General features: G+C 49.8%; 1 protein-coding gene and 1 pseudogene across 1 annotated transcript; both read left to right on the top strand.

Moving 5' to 3' along the window:
- Nucleotides 1-6,326: 6,326 nt before the first annotated feature.
- Nucleotides 6,327-6,427, top strand: LOC129074210 (uncharacterized; annotated as a pseudogene).
- Nucleotides 6,428-8,692: 2,265 nt separating this feature from the next.
- Nucleotides 8,693-14,727, top strand: LRP10 (LDL receptor related protein 10). Its single transcript, XM_054577797.1, has 7 exons — nucleotides 8,693-9,297; nucleotides 9,703-9,747; nucleotides 10,474-10,609; nucleotides 11,531-11,721; nucleotides 11,841-12,858; nucleotides 13,202-13,331; nucleotides 13,442-14,727. The coding sequence occupies exons 1-7, from the start codon at nucleotides 9,264-9,266 to the stop codon at nucleotides 14,048-14,050; spliced, it is 2,163 nt and encodes a 720-aa protein (XP_054433772.1). The 5' UTR covers nucleotides 8,693-9,263; the 3' UTR covers nucleotides 14,051-14,727.
- The last annotated feature ends 1,168 nt before the right edge of the window (nucleotides 14,728-15,895 follow it).

The following is a 15,895-nucleotide window of genomic DNA, read 5'->3' on the forward strand; positions in this document are numbered from 1 at the left end:
ATTCTGACCAAGTTCCTGGAGTATCCCTTCCTGTGTGGACACATTTAGCTGGATGTCTGCGTGGCAGGGGATCTGTCAGCATACACGTGTGCTTGCCTACTCTGCCCTGCAGTGCATCCAACCTCGAGGATTGGGGGTGCTGGGGGAGAAGGGCTCTCTCTCGGGAATCCACCTTGCCAGCAGTCACCTCCCTTCTTGGGGGCAGAAACAGGCAGGCATTGCTGGGGAAGAAAGGAGGAGCAGGACTTCTTTCTCAGAAGCCAGGGCACTGTGTAGGACAGTGGCCGCAGGAAAGGGAGAGAAGATCATGGTGAACGGCTGTGGCAAAAGTTTGTGGAGGGTGAGGAGCTTCAAGGGCAGGTCCTACTGCTAAAACCCCAAGGAAACCCCAGTCAAGGATGTTCCATTGCTCTGCATTGGAACATTCCCCCTTCCATTCCCCCTTCCAACTGCCCCCTCCCCTTAAACCTGAATTCACCTCCTTTAAAAGATCAGTTCCTGCACACCTAGCCTGGGTGGGGGGTTGCCTTCCTCCTTCAGACAGTCTTGGGAGACAGCGGAGACCCAAAGATGGGGAGGGGACAGGGAGACCTAACAGCAGGCTGGAAGGAGGCGGGGCAGCGGGGGCCTGAAAGGGAGGCGGGCCTGACTGGCCAAAAGCCACCTTCCAAATGAGCTCACACACATACTTTCCACCCTGGCCCAGGGCCGATGGCTGAGTGCCTTCCAGGCCAGCCTTCCCCAGTCAGGCCCAACCCCCTCTGTCCTCCCCTGTCCCTCGCTAGTCCTGGACCCAGGGTTCCACAACAGGACCAGGCACCCCAGTCCAACGCTATCACCACATTGGGGGTGGGGGGAAGCTTCCTCCGCCTCCAGGCTGAGGCCAAGTACCCCCAGGGTCCCTTATTCCTCCGAGGGCCCTTCTGTGGCTTAGAGGAGGAGATTAGCTTCCTGCCCACAAAGACCCACACCTGGGGAGGGAGGGGCAGTAGAGGGAACAGAAGAGGTGTCCACACGTAGTGAATTGGCGGAAGGACTTCCTTTGAGTGTCTAAAGTAGCTCATTGACTCGGACCGGGCCAGGTGTGGGAGCTGCCTCACCATGGGTCACATCCTGCTCACTCACTTGATTTCCCGCTAGTGGCACTTCCCTGATTTGGGGCAAGATGGGGTCATGGGGTCTGCGTAAGGCAAGGCCAGGGCTGACCACAAAGTTGCGGGGGATGGACAAGAAAGGGGGAATGGAACACCAGCGCCTCCGAAGGCCTAGCAGATTCACACACATGCAACAGGCTCCAGCTCATTTTAATCCCGCCTGTGGTCAAAGACGTCACCCTTCGCCTGGCTTCCAGAAGCACCAGGCCAGAGAGTAGGATCAATTCCCAAAAATGCTCTTCTTAGCCACTCGGTGCCTGCCTCCGTGCTAGGAGTGTGGCTGCCCTGACCATATACCCTGGATCCAATAATATCTTCCTGAGGTTCTGTGAGTTAGTATCTTCAGACATGACAATTTGTTTCACTCTGGATTCCCAAAATTCAGCCACTTCAAGTGATCACACAGCCGGCTGTTGCCATCTAAGGCACTAATCGTATCATCCTGTCAAGGAATGACTATGATTTATAATAATACTGACCTCATCACAGCCACTGGCAAACATGTTCTGTCCTTTTTTTTTTTTTTAAATCTATAATAAAATTTATTGGAGCACTATCAAAAAAGTCTAAAAAGGCTTCCTGGGGGAGGGTGACAATGGGCTTGAGAAACGCTGAATTAGAAGTCAGCCTCTCAGTCACATGAATTTCCTCTCACCACTGTCGGTATGTTTGTCCTTTTCTTTTACAGAAGAGTGGCGTGGTTCTAGGCACACAGAAGCCCCTTAACTTAACGGAAGTTTGCTGCTTGAATTGCCAATGACAGCTGTGATATACATAAGTAAACAGAGGTACTTGTGAATATAAAAGTACTGTATTATATACATATGTACATAAGTATTATGTATAATAAGTAGTGAATACATAAGTTAAAAAATCATTGAGTTATATATACACTTAAGCTTATTTTATTTCTGTAAACCCTATTTCTGTAACTTTACTGTACATTCCACCTCAATCTTCTAAAGGTTAAAATAAAGAAAGAAAAAATATATTGAGGTAAAGCGCGTCATAACTCCAGAACCACTACTTTGTCCCTATAGGCCTATTCCTTCTGTGTCGACCCTCCCCACCAGCCTGCCCTTAAAGTGGGAGGGGGCAGTACTGGGTTGTGTTGGCCCAGCTCTTCTGGAAATATAGATCTTTCCTATTGCACCCCGGTCCAGCCTGCTCCTGGACCCTGACCTGGAGGGCCCAGCAGCAGGGTCTCTCCTTCCTATAACCCTCTAAGCTCCCTTCCAGTTGCCCCGTCTCTCCTCCACTGCACTGGCTTGTGCTCCAGAGGTTCCCCCACCCCATATCTGCAAAAACTTCATGTAAGTTTTGGGTAGAGCGAAGGTGAGGAAGGGAACCAGAGACCCACCCCTCTCTGGCTGGGGTTGCACCCCCCTATACAGCAGGGACCAGGCTGGGCAAGTTGTGGAAGGTAGCAGCTCCCTCTTCTGCTGGGTATTGGCACTGCAAATCAAGCCCGAAGGAAGAGGAGGCAAAGCCCCCCGCCCCCGCCCCCGCCCAGGATCACAGATACCGCCAGCCTGTTCCTTTTCCCCTTTCCACTTTCCAGGTTTCCACCCAGGACACCTGTACTTAAAGAAGTGGGGTTACAGGAGCTAAAAGATGACAAGCCATAGTCTTTCGGCTGCAGAGAGGGCCAAGTCAGAGTTTCCGTCTCCCGTCCCCGTGCGGGGGTTAGTGGGCAGCCCTCGAATAACTACGAGAAGGACGATGTTGAGGGGGTTGGGACAGCGGGTCTGAGGCAGGGAGGCACTGAGGAGCCCTTTCTTCAGAATTCCTCCGAGTTGTCACACTGCCCCCCTGTGGATGCTTCAGACACTGATCACTCCAGGATGCCCATCCCCTAGCTCCTGGTTGGGGGTCCAGGTGGATCTGCACTCCTGGATTTCAGAACGCTATGACAGAACGCCCTCTAGCCAAGGCAAGCAGGCCTCTCTAACTCCTTCATGTAAGGGTGGGACATTTCTGTGCCACTTCTCTGAGGCCTTTGGAGATCTTGGGGGATGGGGAGAGCCTCTAACTGGCACCCATCCTCCTAAACTATCATCTTGGTACCAGGAGAAATCCTTTAAGCCCAACCTCACACACTGTTCTTAAATTTAGTAGTTTAAAAAAATGCCTGTAGGTACTTTGGGAATAGCACTATATTATTGCTTTGTGCTAAAAGTTTCATTTGTTAAATATAAGCATTTAAAATATGCCAAGTATTATCAAAACCATCTTAGTGTTTAATTGTGTAATATACCCGAGGCTCAAACAATGGACATGATTGAGGTCACCTTCAAATCTTCAAGGGGTGTCCCCAACCCTGCATCTCATGCTCTTCCAAAGCACAAGGAAGCTTGCTCCCATAACCATATGGTAGGGTCTTCAACTTCCCCACTCTCTTCAAACAGAGAGGTTTCCCCATCTTGAAAAGCTCTCTATTGGATACTGCTGCAGTCTTGAATGATTTCCCCAATCTCTCCTTTTTCTCTCAAGCCAAGGTTTTTCTAAAGCTGTCTGCATTCCTTCTCCAGTCATTTCTTTTTAACCCGACCTCATCTGTATCCCAACCCACAGTATTTAGAAATTTACTGAAAGTACTCCTGACCTCTTTCTTTCCACCCCAGGCCTTTTCCTTCTTTCACTTTTCTTTTTTAACCATTTAAAATTTTAATGGGAAAAAGATAATAAATCTGAAAAGACAGACAACAGATTGTGAAAATGTTTCTATACCAAACCAAGCTAACATCTAAATGAAAAAAATAAGCGTCTACAAATTGATAGGAAAAACAACCCAAAAGGAGAATGACGAAAGGACATTAGTGACTAGGTAAGTCACATGGTTAACCAATATAAGATGATTAACCCTGCTGTAGTCTGGGATATGCAATTAAAGAAACCAGTTATAATTTTTTTTTAACTTAAAGTATCAAAGAATAGGAGGGCAGTAACATCCAGTGCTGGTGAGGAGGATAGGAGAGCAGTGTGTTCAAACTTATAGGAATGCGACCTGCTCTAAAATTTTTTTTGAAAGTTACCTGTGCCGTCTATTACAATTAAAAACTTCATACTCACCCTGGCTGGTGTGGCTCAGTGGATTGAGTGCCAGCCTGTGACCAAATGATTGCAGGTTCAATTCCCAGTCAGGGCACATGCCTGGTTTGCGGTCCAGGTCCTCAGTAGGGGGTGCTACAAGAGGCAACCACACATTGATGTTTCTCTCTAAAAATAAATAAATAAAATCTTTAAAAAAAATAAAAAATAAAATGGGGACAACAAAAGTGCTTTCCTAGTCTCATCATCCTGGTCTCAGCTCCATTGTCCTCTCCGAGAGTGGCCTTCCCTGACCATTAAAAAAAAGCAGAAACAAACAAAAAAAAACCCCTACATACTCCTGTTGATTGTAGCTTCTGACCCAGTAAGCCCATTTTGAGAACTCTACTCTTTAGAAATAGAAGTACAATTCTGTACATCCTATCGCTTTCTTTGGCTTCACGTTACCATCCAATGACACCCTGAAATCCGTGAGTCCGTAGTTGTCAAAGAGCCCTGAAGACCCAGGGACAGGTGTCCCTCTGCATTAACCCTACCTGTGCTCTCAGTTTTTTGTTCCTCCATCAGGGAGTAGGCTGACTTTCTATATTTGCTCCATTAATTCCAGTTTCTGCCCTCCAGACTACACAAAATAAACAAATTCTTGCTCTCCACTACAGCTCTTCATATATTTGGATCTAGTTTTTGTGTATTCAGTCCTTCATGAAAGTTAAGCTTTTCTTTATGTGTAAAAAAAACTTTGTGTCTCCACAAACAGCTTATCATAAGATATGGCTTTAAGACCCCACACCACCCAATGGAGGCTCTTTCATCACCTTCCTTTGGACTAATTCATTTTATCAGTTTTTTTAAACATAGCTCCTAGCACACAAGAGGCAGTATCACGCAGTGTTAGAAGCAAGGGCTCTGGAATGACATGATCTAGGTTTGAATACAGTTGTACAATTACTACTGGGGTGAATTTCAGCAAGTTACACATCCTCCCTAAGTTCCAATTTTCTCATCTTCATAATGGGGCTAATAATAAAAAGGGTAGTTGAGTGGATTAAAAGATATAATCTATGGACTGCCAATGGCTGACAGTCATTGATTAATTGATTAATTCAACAAACATCTATTAAGTACCTACTTTGTATTTGGACAGTGGGGAAACACCAGTAAACAATTAGATCCCTGCCCCCATTAAACTTACATTCTTGTGAGAGGAGCAGGCAGGAAACATGGTAAATGAGTAAAATATATACTATATTAGATAGTGATAAAAATTCTCCAAATCTTTAAATTCTGCATCCTTTTTGATTAAAAATTCCACCTGTGAATCATCATTCTCTTCTCACATTTTACTATAAGCATTCAAGAGGAACCAGGCTGCTTCTTCAATATTTTTCTTGGAAATTTTTTCAACCAAATAGCCAATTTCATTGCTCACAAATTCTATCTTCTGCAAAACGCTAGGACTCAAACACAGTTAAGCAAAACTCTTTGCCACTGTATAATAAGGATCCCCTTTTTCTCGCTTTCCAATACTCCTCAGCCCCATCTGAGACCTCTAGAGAAACCTTTACTGTCCATATTTCTAACAATATTTTATTCTGTTCACTACCACATAGGTATTCTCTAAGAAAACTGAAGACTCATCTACAGCTCTCCTCTTCTGAGCGCTCCTGAGAATTGCCTTTAACAGTCCGTTCCTGGCAATGGAGGCTCTTTCTAGCCTGCACCTCCAAACACTTCCAGCCTCTGCCCATTACCAAGTTCCAAAGCCACTTATACATTTTTAGGTATTTGTTAGAGCAGCACCCCCACTTCTCAGGACCAAGTTTCTATCCACTCAGTCTTCTATTAAAAAAAAAATTACCACCAACTGGGTAGCTCATAAACCACAGAAATTTACTGTTGTAAATTTACAGTTCTTGAAGTTCAGAAGTCCAAGATTAAGGGGCTGACATGGTCACCTTTTGGTGAGGTTTCTCTTCCTGGTTCATAGCCAGTGCCTCCTCACTATGCCCTCACATGGCAAAAAAGGCTAGGGTTCTATGCTTATGACCAAAGCACCTCCCAAAGGCCCACCTCCTAAGACTATCATCTTTGGGGTTAGGAAATCAACAAGAGAATTTTGGGGACAGTGTTCAAAAGACAGTGTGATATAAATTCAGTTTCTGCTATCGTTGGTTTTTTTGGCTTCGTGCATGTTAAATCTGGTATTTTTTATTGATACAGTATAAAAAAGAATTTGGGGGGACACAAACATTCAGACCATAACACCTTGGCTCCTGCACGTGCTAGTAGTTTGATTTTGAGCAAATTATCTAAACTACCTGTGATTCAGTTTCCTCAATTATAAAATGAGGGCAAAAATAACACCTATTTCTTAGAGGTGTGGTGAGGGTTAGATGATATACGTGAAATACTTAGCGCCAGGCATGCAATGAGTACTCTGTGAAAGTTAAACTATCATTTTGAAAACCAAACTTCTACCTATATTCCATTGCTTCCACTATTTTTCATAATTCCTGAAAGAATTCTAAGAACATCTCCATAGACCCATTCCTAAATGTACTTGATGGTCTAGACTGTGATTTATGTAAGCCTGGACACTTAAATTCACTAAACAAATTAAACAAATTAAAACTCATTATAAGCGTGTTGGTCCTCTTTAATTTCTTCATCTTTTTTTGGCTTGAATTCACTCTTAAATATGTCTAGCACAGTGCCTTGCACTTTGAAGCCATTCTAATAAGTATTTATAGAATGGAAGTTTGTTCTACCCTGGTACAGTTTCTTCCTGATGGTGGTGATGGTGATGATGATATTGATGATTGCTCCCAACAGCATAATCTTGATATTATTTTCAGCAAATTTCTATTTATTCAGCACACCAGACCATGCGCTCTCTTCCTCCTTCCCCCTACAACTCTTCCCATCTCACCACCATCTGTCTTGCTTCCTTTCCACATTTCCCAACCACCCACAGTCTGGCTCCCATGGGTATACCCCATGGCTCTGCGGCTTTTTAACTTACGTATCTGATCTCCCTTTCAACTAGATTGAAAGCTCCTTGAAGCTAAAGTGAAGTCCTAGGAGTTCCAGGCATCAGCTAAGCACCCAACGTGGAGAACATAGGCAAACACTCTACTAAAACTCCACAATCGCTTTTACGATTTAAATATTTTTAATTCCCCCCACCCCTTTGCCCTCTTTGCTCAACATCCTCCTCTTACACTGAGGGTTCTATTTCACCCCTCATTAATCCCAAAGGCTGCTCTGGGGAGCAGAGAGAGGTAGGGCGTGGAACCAAGAGCATGGGTCCAAGTGGAAGAAAGACTTTTTTCTGACCAACTCTGTGGCTTCAGGCCCTGCTGAGGTCCCAGTTTTGAACATATCAAAACCAATGTCATTAACATAAAACTGTTTTGTACCATTTGTAAAGGGATGAGAGTTGAAAGGACCCAAGTGTACATTCTATCCAAAGCAGGTTCAAAACTTTGTTTCAGCATTTACTAGATCCATGATCTAGGGCAAAATACTTCATCTCTCTGTACCCAGAGTTTCCGTATCTGTAAAATGGGAGTAACAATAGTATCTTACCTCACAAGACTGCTGGGAGAAATAAAAGAGCAAACTCTTGAAAAGTGCTTAGATTTGTGTCTGAAATGTGGGGGGGGGGAAGCTCAAAAAGTTATTTGCTATTGGTACTGTTTATTAACATTACCTATCGGTGCCACAGGAAATCGGTAACCCCAAGCCCACATAAATTAGAAATATCTCCTGTGAGTAAAAATAAGTATTATTACCAGGAATGGCGCACCTTCTATACTCTCAGCTTGCATTATCTCCCTACAAGGTTGACAGCAACCTTACGAGGAAGATGCACTATTATTACCCCCATTTCATAGCTGAGAAGCACAGGGAGGTTAAGTAATTTTCTCAAGGTCACAAAGCCAGCAAGTGGGGAAGTCACGTTTATTCCTTTATTTACCATTTATTGAGTTTTTTCTGTGTACGTTTATTCCTTTATTTACCATTTATTGAGTTTTTTTCTGTGTACGTGCGGAGAGGAGCCCTTTGCGTACGAAGGTAAACAGGAAGTTTCAGCTTTCTGAAAGGAGGCAGGGCGGGGCCTGGAGCGACCAGTAAACAAATAGTTATAACACCGTGTGGTAATTTCTGTAATAGAGGCTCACTACGAAAAAGTGCTACCGGATCTCACTGGGGCATGACACGGGGACAAGAAAAGTCCTGAGAGCTTGAGTCCAAAGGAAAGACATGACAGACGGAATAAGCAGTTGTCCTTTGACAAACGTATCCTATAACAAATGTGTGACACCGAAAGGAATAAACAAAGCCGAGTTAAAACTGGAGACTGAGCACTAGTTCAAGAAGCCAGTCTGACCAGTCCCGGCAGGGCTGGAAAAGGGTTAAAGTTAGCAGGCGGGCGGGGCGCGCGTGTTGTTGAGCGGAGGTGGGGCTAGGCTCGTCCCCGCCCCCTTCTTCTGCCCGGGTGGCTCCAGCCCTTAGGGTGCCGCCCGGACGAGGGCCGGGGAACTGGGCTGTTCTTTCTGTACCCCTCTCCCCGCTCTTCTGCCGCGTTCCGCTGAGTAGACGCACTGGATAAGTTCAGCCGCCCCCGGGCCGGCCGTGCAGGTGACGGTCGGCAAAGTTTGGCTCGAAGAGGAAGTGGCCTCAAGCCCCGGCAGGTGGCGGCCAGGCCTGAACCCGGGCGCTCGCGGCCTGCGGGTGAGCTCTAGCTGAGGGTGCGCCCCGGAACCGGGCTTCGAGCCGATTCCTGGCGCTTCGGGGGGCGGCTTCCAGAGGGAACGCGGCGGCAGCCCGGAAAACAACTCCGAAGTTGGCGAGAGGCACCGCCCCGGCTCTCGGGCCGCCGCCGCCTCCCCGCCCCCAGCCCTGGCATCCCGAACAAGGGTCAAGGAGCCCGAGCCATGGACCCCGTTCCGGGAGGCGGCACTGGGGGACCTGGACGCTCGGAGCGGTGCCGCCTCCGCACTGGGTAGACGACAGAGACTTCGGGACTCTTTCTGCTCCTCCGGACTGCTCAGGATGCGGCCAGCCATCCTACTCTTCCTCCTCCTGGGTAAGAAACCGAAACGAAACTCCTCACTCGGCAGCCCGCCCCCAGGGCTGTCACGCTCCCTTCCTCCTCTGCTGCCCCTCAGCCTACCCTACCAGCCCGTGCCCCCAGCCCTAACGCCGCACCCAGCACTGCCTGCCCCAGGGGCCCCGAGGACGTCTTTAGTCCCCCGTCTCAGCCCTCATCCTCCGGCTTCCCTAGATCTCCGGGCCGCCCCTCAGGCCATGCTGCCAGACCTTCCTTTGAGGTTGCACGCAGCAGTCTCCCCGACCATTCCCGCTCCGGTTCACTACCCCTTCCAATAAACTACCCGGAAGTCCCAGGTGGCTCCTTTTTTCCCCTGAGTTGGACAGGTGAAGAAAACTTCTAAATGACTCCCTCTCCTGCTCTTTCTCTCTCTTCCTCTAGGAGGCGCGTTGGCACATCCAGACCGGATCATTTCCCCAAATCCTGGTGAGTAGATGATGTCTCTGGGGCCTTGGGGCTCGGCAAAATGGGGGAAGACCCAAGAGAAGGAGTCTTTCTTCTCTGAATTCTTCTGGTACCTGCTGTAGTTTTTGAGTGGAGATTACCCACCCTTTATTTTACAAATGGGGAACCTGAGACCCAGTGTGAGCCCTCACCTGGTAGATAATGTCCTTTTGAGGTTTTTCCCAATCTTCATGCTTGATTTCCCTAGCCAGAATGTAGTCTCCCTGAGAGTAGAGACAGTATTTCCTGCTCCTCCTGGCCCAGTGGCCCCCGTGGCTGGCACAAAGCAGACCTCAAATTGTTTATGCTCTTGTTACTTTTAATAAAGGTGAAGCTATGATGCACGTGGGGAGGAAGGGGACCCACTGAAGACTGTGACTATATAGAGTATGGGTGAGCAGGGGAAGTTTGTTTGCTCCTTTTTTTTTTTAAATTAATTTTAGAGAGACAGAAGAAAAGAGAGAGAGAGAGAAACATCAATTTGTTGTTCCACTTATTTGTGTATTCTGTGTTTGATTCTTGTATGTTCCCTGACCAGGGATCAAACCCTGCAACCTTGGCTTATGTGGACAATGCTCTGACCAACCGAGCTACCCAGCCAGGGCTGTCTACTCCTTGTTGAAGAACTCAGGCCCTTGAAGGCCTCAAGCCTGGGGAGAAGTGGGTTGGTAACAGACTCTCGACCAGTTTCTCTGCCTCTCTCGCCAGCCTGTGTGGACCCCCCAGCAGTGCTTTTGGAAGTACAGGGCATCTTACAGAGGCCGTTGGGCCGGGACAGCCGCAGCTCCCCTGCTAACTGCACCTGGATCATCCTTGGCAGCAAGGATCAGACTATAACGGTCAGGTGAGATGCAGGCCAAGACTCCATTCCACTCCCCTGCTCCTCCCCCCTTCTTCATGGGAAAGCCTTCAGGGATCACTTCTTTGTGGAAAGTCTATCCCTGTCAACTGAGGGAAGAGTAGAATTTGATTTGGCTTCCTCTGTCTTAAAAGCCTGGCTTATTCTGGACCAGACACAGTGAATTGGAGGTGGGCAGGGATGGACATGTAGCTTGGGTTCTGGTCATTTCTGCAGGTCAACAGTAACTCTAGGAATGGTCCTTGAGCTCCTGTACGGCTGCTCTGAGGAGTCCTTCCACATTCTTGCTTAGGATTCAGAGCTATTCCCTTAATCAGCTCAGAATCAGCCTCCCCAGATCTCTTAAACAGTCCAGGTCTCCCCAGGGTCATCCAACCTTGGGCCTTGGGATTGGGGCCCATGTTAACTACCTTGCTATTTGCTTCACACAGTTCACTTCTCATGAATTTACCCAGAAAGGCTAGGTGAAAAGAGAGGGGCAATCTGGGGAGAGGCTGTTGGGGCAGAGGGATCAAAGTGCTTGTGTTCCCAGGTCTCACCACCAGGCGTTTGGAGGGGATGGCAAGTTCTGGCTCATTGAACTGTATGGTAATTGCCAGTTACTGCTAACACTGTACTTGAGTGACAGTGCTGCAACAACTGGAAAGCAATACACCTGTTTTTATCGCAGCCCCAGAAGACAAGTTGGTTTTTCAGGATGTATCTCATAGCCTCATGGTGCCACTGGCCTCTGTTAGGACTATTGCCATTGACTCCTGAGGAATTTGACTAACTGAATTTTCACTTGGCTATTTGGATTGTAGATAAGTAGATGTTTGTGCATTTTTGGGTAGAAAAGGCCTGAGGGGGGAAGAAGTCAGCAGCGGTCAAGAAGATCTCACATCTTGTTCTCCTCCACCCCTAAAGGTTCCAAAAACTGCACCTGGCCTGTGGCTCAGAGCGCTTAATCCTGCGCTCCCCTCTCCAGCCGCAGATCTCCCTGTGTGAGGCACCTGCCAGCCCTCTGCAGCTACCTGGGGGCAACGTCACCATCACCTACACCTATGCTGGGGCCAGAGCACCTATGGGCCAGGGCTTCCTACTCTCCTACAGCCAAGGTGAGCTAGACAGGGATGTCCATGGGGCTATGAACACAGGCGATGGAAGCCCCCTGGGAGGAGGGGAGGATCCCACCAGCTCCGGTGCTTCACAGCCCTTCTCCATGGTACCTCTGCAGATTGGCTGATATGCCTGCAGGAAGAGTTCCAGTGCCTGAACCACCGCTGTGTGCACTTGGCCCAGCACTGTGACGGGGTCGATACCTGTGGAGATGGCTCGGATGAGGCAGGTTGCAGTTCAGATCCCTTCCCTGACCTGACCCCGGCCTCTCTTCCCACCCCACCCTGCAATCACACCTTGGAAGACTTCTATGGGGTCTTCTCCTCCCCTGGATACTCACACCTGGCCTCAGTCTCCCACCCCCAACACTGCCTCTGGCTGCTGGACCCCCACGATGGCCGGCGCCTGGCAGTGCGCTTCACAGCCCTGGATCTGGGCTATGAAGATTCAGTGCATGTGTATGATGGCCCTGGGCCCCCCGAGATCTCCCGGCGACTACGCAGGCTCACCCACTTCAACAATGGCAAGGCTGTCACCGTGGAGACGCTGTCTGGCCAGGCCATCGTGGCCTACCACACAGTTCCTTGGAGCAATGGTCGTGGCTTCAACGCCACCTACCATGTGCAGGGCTACTGCTTGCCTTGGGACCAACCCTGTGGCTTAGGCTCTGGCCTGGGGGCCAGTGAGGGCCTAGGCGAGCGTTGCTACAGTGAGGCACAGCGCTGTGACGGCTCATGGGACTGTGCCGATGGCACAGATGAGGAGAACTGCCCCAGCTGCCCACCTGGACACTATCCCTGTGGGCCTGCTGGCACCCCTGGTGCCACAGCCTGCTACTTGCCTGCCGACCGCTGTAACTACCAGAACTTCTGTGCCGATGGAGCAGATGAGAGACGTTGCCGGCACTGCCAGCCTGGCAACTTCCGATGCCGGGATGAGAAGTGCGTGTATGAGACATGGGTGTGCGACGGGCAGCCAGACTGTGTCGACGGCAGTGATGAGTGGGACTGCTCCTATGCCCTGCCCCGCAAGGTCATTACGGCTGCAGTCATTGGCAGCCTTGTGTGCGGCTTGCTACTGGTCATTGCTCTGGGCTGCACCTGCAAGCTCTATGCCATTCGCACCCAGGAGTACAGGTCAGCTGGCTCTAGAGGAGTGGGGACTGAGGGTGAGGCAGGGCCCGTGCTGCCGCAGGAGAGCATGAGGGTGCCCGTGTTGGGCAAACATTCCAGTGACGGGCTTACGGGTTGGTTCATGGGGTTATCCAGCTTGGGGAGAGGGATGCTCCTCTGAGGGAAGGATAGATCTAGGCTCTGAAGGCAATCTCAGGGAAGGAGGGGACCTCAGGTGACTTCTGGGAAAACCACAGCATAGTTTCCGTTGTCTTGTCCTGGGTGTGGAGGGAAGAGGCCTGTCCAGGCTGGAACAGGCCGCTCTAGCCGGGACCACCTGTGACTGAGCAGTCCTCATTCCTTCCAGCATTTTTGCCCCCCTCTCCCGAATGGAGGCTGAGATTGTCCAGCAGCAGGCACCTCCCTCCTATGGGCAGCTCATTGCCCAGGGCGCCATCCCACCTGTGGAGGACTTCCCTACAGAGAACCCTAATGATGTAAGTCACTACCCCCAACTCTAGCTCATCCTGCTCCCAGTCCCACTGTGGCCCTGCCACTGGCCCCTCCTCACCTCTCTAACTCTAACATCTGCCTCCTCTCCTTGCAGAACTCGGTGCTGGGCAACCTGCGTTCTCTGCTACAGATCTTGCGCCAGGACATGACTCCAGGGGGTGCCTCAGGTGCCCGCCGCCGCCATCGGAGCCGCTGTGTGCGCCGCCTGGTGCGCCGTCTCCGCCGCTGGGGCCTGCTTCCTCGAACCAATACCCCAGCCCGGACCCCTGAGGCCAGACCACAGGTCACACCTTCTGATGCTCCCCTTGAAGCTCTCCTAGATGGAAGCACAGGTCTGGCCCGCGAGGTTGGGGCAGTAGGGGGGCATGATGGGGAACAGGCACCCCCACTGCCTACCAAAGCTCCCCTCCCATCTGCCAGCATACCTCCGGCTGTCCCTACTGTCCCAGAGGCCCCAGTGCCACCGCCCTCAGGGCCCCTAGAACCATCGTTGTTGTCTGGAATGGTGCAGGCCCTGCGAGGCCGCCTCCTGCCCAGCTTTCGGCCCCCAGGACCAACCCAGCCCCCAGGACCAACCCGAACCCCACCTGAACCCCACACAATAGTCCTGTCCCCAGAGGATGAGGATGACGTACTGCTGGTGCCACTGGCTGAGCCAGGGGTCTGGGTGGTTGAAGCAGAGGATGAGCCACTGCTTGCCTGAGGTGATCCGGCTCCCCTGAGGGCTCTAGTCACAGTGACAACCACCCTTTAGAAAGCAGCTCAGCTTCCTTTCCACTACTTCCCTCCCTGATACTCGGTCTAAGGGGACCCGAAGGGCCTCCCTTTGGCCCTGTATAGCTGCTGTTACGTCAGGTGTCCCTCAGGCAGAGAGAGAGGGCTTACTCAGAGCTCCCTCTGCACCTGGCCGGAGATCGCAGTCTCTCCACCACCACCCTCCTCTCACACCACCCCTATTTGGGTGGCTCTTTACAAAAAGTAAAGTTCCTCAGAGGTCATAGGCCTGAACACTCCATACTTTCCCATCCCCTACCCAAAAGTGGCCTTAAGCACCAGAATGCCAATTGGCTGGAGACCTCCAGCCCACAAGGAGAGGATTTGGGCAGGGCCTGAGGTTTTGCCAATTGTGATCATTTCCTACAGGGCCTGGTTCAAAAAAAGAGCACAAAAAATGCTTTTGTCCCATAGCTAGGTCATTGCCCAGAAATCAAGGTTGAAAATAAAGGAATCCGAAATTGAAGATTTTTGTAAATGAACTGTGAGACTGTACCCTGACTCTCTACCTGTCTCAGCTTATGCACACCTCACTCTGTTCCTTTTTGTGTGGGCCTTTGCTCCGGCCTCCACTTCTGCGTCTTCCTATAGATCTTCTAACCACGCTCTCTTAAATGTTATACCACTCAGTGCATAAGAAGTTTCTAGGAGTGCCCTGGCTGGTGTGACTCAGTGGATTGAATGCTGGTGAGCAATCCAAAGGGTCACCTGTTCTACTCCCAGTCAGGGCACATGCTTGGGTTGTGGGCCAGGTCCCCAGTAGGGGGCGTGTGAGAGGCAACCACACATTGATGTTTCCCTCTCTTCCCTTCTCTAAAAATAAATGAAATCTTTAAAAAAAGAAAAGAGTTCAAGGGGCCCTAAGAACCAAGCTTTCCCACCTCCAGTCACCACCTGGGACCCAGCTCTGCTGTGATTGACACCTGGGTGAGCACTAAGCCTTTTTTATTTACTGCCAGGCTGGGCCTTGTAGCTGGAAGGTTCCCATTTACGGAGTACTCCCGGAGTACAGATCACAGGAACAGACTGTCCCTGGTGGATCATGGGAGCTGTGACTCCTGCCCTCTGCCCTCTACCCTCTACCCCCACCAGACCCAGTGTCCTAGGGAAGACAGGTGAACTTTTAGTAGCTAGGCTCCCTCAAAACAGACAAAAGTAAATTGAGAGAAAAATCAAACATTTGTGAAGATGCTGGCATCAATTTGGCCAAATCTGAGAGTTTTTCCTGGAAGAGGGCCCAAACTAGATTCTAAAGAATGCTGTCAGTAGTTGGAATAGAGTTGAGTTCTAGACAGGGTGAGTGTCCATAAGATAAGCAAACTAAGCAGACTTGAGGTTGAGGGCTGTAGGCTAGACCCTGAACCTCTTCAGAAAAGGGGCAGGAGCACAAGCAGTGGCCAGAGCCAAAGACTGAGTGGGTGATCGAGGAGGAAATAATCCATGAAAAATGTTGGAACCCAGCCTCTGATAAGAAAGGTGATAGAGCTGTCCCAGAGTTTGACATTAAAATACAGATAAAGGGTATAGGAGTCTATGAAGACCCAGGAGCAGAGCTGAGACATCCCTGACAGAACCAGCCCCCGAGGGAAACTATCAGTCTCGTCCTTACACTTCCTGCCCAGTCTAGCCTGTCTCCACCCCTCTTGATCAGCAGGCGAGAGCCCTGTTGATCACCCAGTCAACATCCTTACATGCGCACTAATTGCATAATGTTTCCTATTTCCCAGTGAGCAAGAGACTAGCGAATGGCAGAAAGGGGATGTGGTGCAGTTCT

The sequence above is a fragment of the Pteronotus mesoamericanus genome, unplaced genomic scaffold (assembly GCF_021234165.1).
Source record: "Pteronotus mesoamericanus isolate MK-2021 breed Mesoamerican mustached bat unplaced genomic scaffold, CSHL_Meso_final contig_46, whole genome shotgun sequence".
NCBI lineage: Eukaryota > Metazoa > Chordata > Mammalia > Chiroptera > Mormoopidae > Pteronotus > Pteronotus mesoamericanus.

Coding starts and splice junctions, on each gene's coding strand:
- LRP10 (XM_054577797.1), top strand. CDS start 9,264: ATGCGGCCAGCCATCCTACTCTTCCTCCTCCTGG. Junction 9,298..9,702: donor CCTACTCTTCCTCCTCCTGG/GTAAGAAACCGA, acceptor CTCTTCCTCTAG/GAGGCGCGTTGGCACATCCA. Junction 13,332..13,441: donor CTACAGAGAACCCTAATGAT/GTAAGTCACTAC, acceptor CTCTCCTTGCAG/AACTCGGTGCTGGGCAACCT.